The 9,021-nt window shown below is 41.7% G+C and overlaps 1 protein-coding gene across 5 annotated transcripts in view; it reads left to right on the forward strand.

Moving 5' to 3' along the window:
- The window catches only part of fndc3a (fibronectin type III domain containing 3A), a 190,835-nt gene that overhangs the window by 5,732 nt on the left and 176,082 nt on the right, over positions 1 to 9,021 (forward strand). For 4 of the 5 annotated variants that reach the window (XM_043700406.1, XM_043700400.1, XM_043700401.1 and 1 more), the window contains exon 2: positions 5,885 to 6,017. In XM_043700406.1, the coding sequence (XP_043556341.1) occupies positions 5,925 to 6,017 (93 nt within the window). In that variant the 5' untranslated portion in view covers positions 5,885 to 5,924. Of the gene's footprint in view, positions 1 to 5,884; positions 6,018 to 9,021 lie in introns of those variants that run through there. The other variant, XM_043700404.1, reaches the window with a different exon arrangement.

Genomic DNA, 9,021 nt, shown 5'->3' on the forward strand with positions numbered 1-9,021 from the left:
CCCATATCCCTCCAAACCCTTCCTATTCATATACCCATCCAAATGCCTCTTAAATGTTGCAATTGTGCAAGCCTCCACCACTTCCTCTGGCAGCTCGTTCCATACACATACCATCCTTGGCGTGAAAAGGTTGCTCCTTAGGTTTCTTTTATATCTTTCCCCTCTCACCCTAAAGCTATGCCCTCTAGTTCTGGACTCTCCGACCCTAGGGAAAAGACTTTGTCTATTTACCCAATCTATGCCCCTCATAATTTTTTAAACCTCTATAAGGTCACCCCTCAGCCTCCGACACTCCAGGGAAAACAACCCCAGCCTGTTCAGTCTCTCCCTATAGCTCAAATCCTCCAACCCTGGCAACATCCTTGTAAATCTTTTCTGAGCCCTTTCAAGTTTCGTAACATCTTTCGGATAGGAAGGAGACCAGAATTGCATGCGATATCCCAGCAGTGGCATAGCCAATATCCTGTATAGCTGTAACATGACCTCCCAACGCCTGTACTCGATATTCTGACCAATTTTTAAAAAAAGCATACCAAACGCCTTCTTCACTATCCTATCTACCTGCGACTCCACTTTCAAGGAGCTATGAACCTGCACTCCAAGGTCTCTTTGTTCAGCAACACTCCCCAGGACCTTACCATTAAGTGTATAAGTCCTGCTAAGATTTGCTTTCCCAAAATGCAGCACCTTGCACTTATCTGAATTAAACTCCATCTGCCACTTCTCTGCCCATTGGCCCATCTGATCAAGATCCTGTTGTAATCTGAGGTAACCCTCTTTGCTGTCCACTACACCTCCAATTTTGGTGTCATTTGAAAACTTACTAACTGTACCTCTTATGCTTGCATCCAAATCATTTACATAAATGACAAAAAGCAGAGGACCCAGCACCCATCCTTGTGGCACTCCGCTGGTCACAGGCCTCCAGTCTGAAAAACAACCCTCCATCACCACCCTCTGTCTTCTACCTTTGAACCAGTTCTGTATCCAAATGCCTAGTTCTCCCTGTATTCCATGAGATCTAAACTTGCTAATCTGTCTCCCATGGGGAACCTTGTCAAACGCCTTACTGAAGTCCATATAGATCACATCTACTGATCTGCCCTCATCAATCCTCTTTGTTACTTCTTCAAAAAACTCAGTCAAGTTTGTGAGACGTGATTTCGTTCGCACAAAGCCATGTTGACTATCCCTAATCTGTCCTTGCCTTTCCAAATACATGTACATCCTGTCCCTCTGGATTCCCTCCAACAACTTGCCCACCACTGACGTCAGGCTCACTGGTCTATAGTTCCCTGGCTTGTCCTTACTATCTTTCTTAAACAGTGGCATCACGTTAGCCAGTCTTCCGGCACCTCACCTGTGACTATTAATGATACAAATATCTCAGCAAGAGACCCAGCAATCACTTCTCCAGCTTCCCACAGAGTTCTAAGGTGCACCTGATTAGGTCCTGGGGATTTATCCACCTTCACCCATTTCTAGACATCCAACACTTCCTCCTCTGTAATTTGGGCATTTTGCAAGGTGTCACCATTTATTTCCCTACACTCTATATCTTCCATGTCCTTTTCCACAGTAAAGACTGATACTAAAATACACATTTAGTATCTCCCCCATCTCCTGCGGTTCAACACAAAGGCCACCTTGCTGAGGGCCCTATTCTCTCCCTAGTTACCCTTTTGTCCTCCATGTATTTGTGAAAACCTTTGGATTCTCCTTAATCCTATTTGCCAAAGCTATCTCATTTCTGAAGGCTTCCCATTTTCCAGCCGTCCCTTTACCCACGAACATCTGCCCCCAATTAGTTTTCGAAAGTTCTTGCCTAATACCGTCAAAATTGGCCTTTCTCCAATTTAGAACTTCACCTTTTAGATCTGGTCTATCCTTTTCCATCATTATTTAAAATCTAACAGAATTATAGTTGCTGGCCCTAAAGTGCTCCTCCACTGACACCTCAGTCACCTGCCCTGCCTTATTTCCCAAGAGTAGGTCAAGTTTTGCACCTCCTCTAGTAGGTACATCCACATACTGAATCAGAAAATTGTCTTATACACACTTAACAACTTCCTCTCCATCTAAAACCTTAGACTGGCACTGCCATAGTATTATGTTTGGAAAGTTAAAGTCCCTTACCATAACCACCCTATTATTCTTATAAGTAGCTGAGATCTCCTTACAAGTTTGTTTCTCAATTTCCCTTTGAATATTAGGGGGTCTATGATACAATCCCAACAAGGCTATCATCCCTTTCTTATTTCACAGTTCCACTCAAATAACTTCACTGGATGTATTTCCGGGAATATCCTCCCTCAGCACAGCTGTAATGCTATCCCTTATCAAAAATGCCACACACACACCCCTCCCCCCCTTTCTCTCTTGCCTCCCTTTCTAACCTTCCTGTAGCATTTGTATCCTGGAACATTAAGCTGCCAGTCCTGTCAATCCCTGAGCCACATTTCTGTAGTTGCTACAATATCCCAGTCCCATTTTCCTAACCATACCCTGAGTTGATCTGCCTTCCCTGTTAGGCCCCTTGGATTGAAATAAATGCAGTTTAATTTATTAGCCCTACCTTGCCCCTGTCTGCCCTGACTGTTTGTTCAGTTGAGAACAGGAGTCAGTCTCAGATTGATCTCTTTCCTCACTATGTCCTTGGTTTCTACCCCCCCCCCCCCCCACCTTACTAGTTTAAATCCTCCAGAGCAGCTCTAGCAAATTTCCCTGCCAGTATCTTAGTTTCCTTGCAATTTAGGTGCAATCCGTCCTTCTTATACAGGTCTTTTCTACCCCAAAAGAGATTCCAATGGTCCAAAAATGTGAATCCTTTTGCCATACACCAGCTCCTCAGCCATGCATTCATCTGCTCTATCCTCCTATTCCTGCCCTCACTAGCTCGCAGCACTGGGAGTAATCCAGATATTACTACTCTCGAGGACCTCCTTTTTAAATTTCTGCCTCACACTATGTAATCTCCCTTCAGAATCTCAACCTTTTCCCTTCCTATGTTGTTGGTTCCAGTGTGGACAATGACCTCTTGCTGGCCCCTCTCCCCCGTGAGAGCATTCTGCACCCTCTCTGAGACATTCTGGATCCTGGCACCAGGGAAGCAACACACTATTCTGCTTTTTTGCTGCTGGCCACAGAAATGTCTGTCTGTACCTTGGACTAGAGAATCCCCTAACACAATTGATCTCTTGGAACCCGACGTACCACTCATGGCATTAGAGCCTCGACTATTAATCCAGACCCAGGTCATATTCTGGGGACTTGGATTCAAATCCCTTCATGGCAGATGGTGGAATTTGAATCAACTTAAAATCTAGAATTAATGGTTTAATGATGTCAATTGTTGGACAAACCCATCTGATTCACTACTGTCCTTTAGGGATGAAAACTGGACTCCTTACTGAACTAGTTTATATGTGACTGCAGACCATACAGTGATGTGATTGATTCTTGACTGCCCTCTGGGCGATTGAGGATGAGCAATATATGCTGGTATGGCAAGTGACTTCCAAATCCCATGAATAAATTAAAGTATACTTGCCATAGCCTTTTAACTAACTGAACCCCATACTAATACAATAATTGTGAAGAATTTACCAGATGTTATTACAGCTATAGCTGAGCTAAAGCTCCCAATACGTTAAAGTACAACAGTGGTACTTAGTTTGTTCATATTGATGATCCATTGTAGCATTTTGTTAATTTGTTGGTTGTGGTGGTGGAGCATTGGGAGATGGATTTAACAGGTATTGGTAGATGCTGGAATCTATCAGCAAGGAGCAAAATATAAGCAAGTTCAATTAGTGTGGTACAAATAGTTGTATTGAATGAGTTGTAAAAAAAAAAGTACTGAAAGTATGGAGACAACTGGATTCGAAGGATTACTGCAAGTAGACTACATGTAGGCATGGTAGAAACTAGCAGGGGAGTACAAATTATGTACAGTACTGGAGAGCCATGGGCTGTAAAAGGATGGATGTAGTGAAATGCATAGAATCATAGTCTCTGCAGTGTGGAAACAGGTCCTTCAGCCTGACAAGTCCACGTTGACCCTTTGAAGAGTAACCCACCTAGACCCATTCCCTCTATCCTGTATTTATCCTTTCTGATGCACCTAACCTACACATCCCTGAACATTGGCCAATTTAGCATGGTCAGTTTGTTAAATATTACATAAAGACAACATAAAGAGTGGAAGCATGTCATTGGAGAAACCTGGGTGTCATTGGCTAAAGCTAAGCTGCTGATAAGAATTTGTGAAGACACGTGACATTATAAAACTAAGAACTGCAGATGGTGGAGATCTGAAACAAAAACAAATTGCTGGAGAATGCAGAGTTAATGTTTCTAATGAATAGTCACTAGACTCTGATTTCTTCCAGCAGATGCTGCCAGACCTGCTGAGTTTCACTAGCAATTTCTGTTTTTGATTCGTGATAAAACTGGTTTCTTATTTCCAGGTAAAACAATCTAATAGGGATAATAACTTAATAATAGGAAGTTTTATTTTTCCAAGTGTTGAATGAGGCTTGAATTATGATAGGAATAAAAGTCAGGGATTTTTGGATGTACCTCAACACTGAACATAAAACAAACAGCACTCAATGCTGACAAACATCTAAGGACATATTGAAGGAGATGAGATAGGTGAGCACATGCAGACAAGTAATAAGATTTCCAATAAGAAAAACAAAAAAAACATAAGAGTTAATATTTAAACTTTAGAAGACCAAACTTAAGATAATGGAGTCACTGGTACTTTGGATAACTAACTTTGAATAACTATGGATAATGAAGCCCCTGGTGACTGTTATAGTGTCATCGGCTATTAGGAAGAAAGTACCATTCATATACTGTTACATTCTCTTGAATGTACCAACAGCCAGTATATTTAAAAGAACTTAATTCAAATGGTCACAGTCAAAAATCAGAATACTTTGGATAGTGGGAATCTGAAATGAAAACAGAAAATGCTGGAAATAATCAGATCAGGGAGTGTCTGTGAAGAGAGAGAAAGTCTATGCTTCATTGGGGATGGTAAAAGTTAGAGACCTAATAGGATTCGAGCAACAGATAAGTGGGACAAGGACATGACATTGTCTGAGTGTAGAGATCTTTAGAAATCCCCCTTCCCAGAGACCGATGAGGCCCAGTCATTGAGTATATTCATGACTAAGATTGAAGGATTTCTAGATACAATATTAAATTTGCATGATAGCTCAGTAGTTAGCAAGCTACCTTACAACACGAGATTCAATTCCAGCCTTGTGTGTATGGAGTTTGCATGGCCTCCGTGTTTGCGTGAATTTCCTTTGAGTGCTTTGGTATACTCCCACAATCCAAAGATGGGCAGATTAGATGGATTGGGCATGCTAAATTTTCCGTAGTGCCCAGAGATTAGCAGGTTAGGTGGATTAGCCATGGTAAATAGGAGATTTCTGGAGTAGGGTGAGGATCTGGCTCTGGCTGGGATGCTGTTCGGATGGTCAGCATGGAATCGATGGGCCAAAATACCCCCTTTCTGCATGGTCAGGATTTTATGAAATAAATCAAGTGATATGTGGAGAGTATGGAAAAGAGATGTTGAGAAGATATGCCATGATCAAGTTGAGTGTTGGCGTAGACACAAGAGTCAGAATGGCCTGCTCCTATTTTACTATTTCTAATACAGCCAATGATCATCTACATTGAAGGTCTTGATCAAGCAGGAAGGTTATTGGATCCAAAACCATGAGGTGGTATTAATAGAAAATGTTGATATGAAGCACAGCCAGCACAAACCATTTTTGGATGAACGTAATAGATTTAACTTATGAAATACTATATTCAAATTGTTGTTGATGTTCAATTAAAATGCTTTTTTTTCTCAAATCAGGGGTTGGAAGAGGAATTGTGTGCACATTCGTACGCTGATAATGGCAGATAAACCAGCACCGCTTGAGGCAGCCTCACTTCTCAATGTTGATTTGTCTCTTCTACCTCCCCTGGTGAATGGGGATGGGACACAGGTAAGCAACACAATAAAAAAAAAACTACCCTCAAACATTCAATTTATCTAAACTATTGAGAACCTTTTACTTTCTAATTATTTTGCAATAAACCCCAGGTTTCTTCATCTTGGCATTCTTCTGTATCTGTATTGTTACTGAGAGTTTCAAACTTTTGTTTCTGATGATAGAAAGTCATTTGCATTGCAAAATTAAAGAGGAAACATTATTCATTTTTAATGCTGACCTGACACCTTTGCTACCTTTGTGTATGGATGAATAGACAATGTCAGAGCGATGAAGGGCTTTTGCCCAAAACATCGATTATCCTGCTCCTTGGATGCTGCCTGACCTGCTGTGCTTTTTCAACACCATACTATTGATTCTAATATCCAGCATCTGCAGTCCTCACTTTCGCCTAATGTCAGAATCATAGTACAAAGTAAAATAATACAAAAAAAAAGCTGACACTGGGAATGCCCAGCACACTTAACAGCTTTCCTTTTTAGTGAGATAATGTTTTGTGCTGTAGGGACCAATTCTGTATTAAGCACCTGGTATGGCTCAAGTGCTCAATTTTGGCATGGTAGACTCTTGACACATTTTCAGCAGAGGAAGATGGTGGGCTAAAAAGCTACAGAAATTGCTGGTCTCTGTTGTGTCTGGGCCATGTTCTCGATTAGCTGAACGTTTTTTTTCATTTGCCTCTTCTAATAAGCTCTTATTGTAGTTCAGTGCCAGCTGTCACCTTGGAAAATAACAAGCAGGTTCCAATTTCTCATCAGATCTTTGAACTGCTTATTGCCACCTTTCTAGTGCAGCTGCTAAGGCAAGTGTCTATTTAGTGAGTGTCAGAATTCCGGCTGATATTGCAGCTCCGTCTGCTCCTTTCACTGCTATCGATTGAAGCGGAAGTCTGAGGCTTCACGTCCATTGAATTTGCCCTTTTGTATAATCCAACAGAAGTGAAACTTTCCAATTTCACTGAAAACAAATATCGATGTTCTTCCTCTGAGAAATCATTTCCTCATTTTTCCTTCTAACTTATTTCCCATCACTGTTATGCGTATCCACGAAGAAGTCCTCATTGACTTTGGAAGAAATTTGCTTAGTTTCAAAGTCATGATTCGTCTGGATGGAGTAGATAAGGAGAAGCTGTTTCTGCTTGTAAAAGGAACAATGACAAAAGGGCATAGATTTCAAGTGATGTGCAAAACAGGCAAAAGTGATGCAAGGAAAAATACCTTTTCATTCAGTGAGTAGTTAGGATGTGGAATGCAATATCTGAAAGTGCAGTGAAGGAACGTTGGATGACAAGATCTTGAACATCTAATCAAGAGGAAGAAGGAAGCTTACTTAAGGTTGAGGAGGCAAGGATCATATAGGGCTCTGGAGGATTACAAAGTAGTGAAGAAGTAACTGAAGACTGGACTTTGAAGAGCTAGAAAGGGGCATGACAAAGCCTTGGGTTATGGGATTAAGAAGAAGTCCAAGGCATTCTACACTTGTGTGAAGAACAAGAGGATAGCCAGAGTAAGGATAGGGCCGATTAGGGATGTTGGAAGGAACTTGTGCCTGGAGTTCAAAGGAGGTAGGGGAGTTTCTTAATGAATACTTTGCTTCAGTATTCACTAGTGAGAGAGACCTTGTCATTTGTGAGGACAACGTGAAACAGGCTGATATGTTTGAACAGGTAAGAAGGAGGATGTGCTGGAAATTTTGAAAAACATGAGGATAGATAAATCCCATGGATCTGACTAGACATACCCAAGGTTACCACTGGAAGCGAGGGAAGAGATTGCTGTGACTTCAGTGATGATCTTTGCATCCACGTTGTCCACTGGAGTAGTACCAGATGATTGGAGGATGGCATATGTTACTCCCTTGTTCAAAAAAGGGAATAGGGATAACCCTAGGAATTACAGACCAGTCAGTCTTACATCGGTTGTGGGTAAATTATTGGAGAGAATTCTGGGAGACAGGATTAATGATTATTTGGAAAAGCCTAGTTTTATTAGAGATAGTCAGCATGGCTTTGAGCAGGACACGTCATGCCTCACAAGCCTTATTGAATTCTTTGAGGTTGTAGCAAAGCACGTTGATGAAGGTAGCGAAGTGGACGTGGTGTATATAGATTTTAGCAAGGCGTTTGATAAAGTCTTCCATGATAGCTCATTCAGAAAGTAAGGAGGCATGGGTTACAGGGAAATTTGGTTGTCTGGATATAGAATTATCTGGTCCATAGAAGACAGAGGGTGGTAGTAGATGGAAAGTATTCAGCCTGGGGTTCCGTGACCAATAGTGTTCCACAGGGATCTCTTCTGGGACCTTTGCTCGTTGTGATTTTTGTAAATTACTTGGATAAGGAGGAGGAAGGGTAGGTTCGTAAGTTTGCTGGTGACATGAAGGTTGGTGAAGATGTGGATAGTGTGGAGGGCTGTTGTAGGTTGTAACGGGACATTGACAGGATGTGGAGCTGAGCTGAGCTGAGTAGTGACAGATGGAGTTCAATCTGGAAAAGTGTGAAGTGATTAATTTTGAAAGGTCAAATTTGAATGCAGATTACAGGGTAAAGGCAAGATTCTAAGCAGTGTGGAGGAACAGCGGGATCTTGGTGTCCATGTCTATAGATCCCTCAAAGTTGCCACCCAAGCTGATAGGGTGATTAAGAAGGGGAATGTTGTATTGGCGTACATTAGCAGAGGGACTGAATTTAAGAGCCATGAGGTTATGCTGCAGCTCTATGATGCCCTGGTTAGACCATACTTGGAATGTTGTGTTCAGTTCTGGTCACCTCATTATAGGGAAGATATGGAAGTTATAGCGAGGTCGCAGAGGAGACTTGCCAGGATGCTGCCTGGAATGGAGGGCATGTCTTATGAAGAAAGGTTCAGGGAGCTAGGGCTTTTCTCAGTGGAGACAAGAAGGATGAGAGGTGACTTGATGGAGTTGTACTAGATGATGAGAGGCATCGATAGAATGGATAGCAAGAGACTTTTTCCCAAGGCAGAAATGGCTATCATGA

The sequence above is a fragment of the Chiloscyllium plagiosum genome, chromosome 12 (genome assembly GCF_004010195.1).
Source record: "Chiloscyllium plagiosum isolate BGI_BamShark_2017 chromosome 12, ASM401019v2, whole genome shotgun sequence".
Classification (NCBI taxonomy): Eukaryota; Metazoa; Chordata; class Chondrichthyes; order Orectolobiformes; family Hemiscylliidae; genus Chiloscyllium; species Chiloscyllium plagiosum.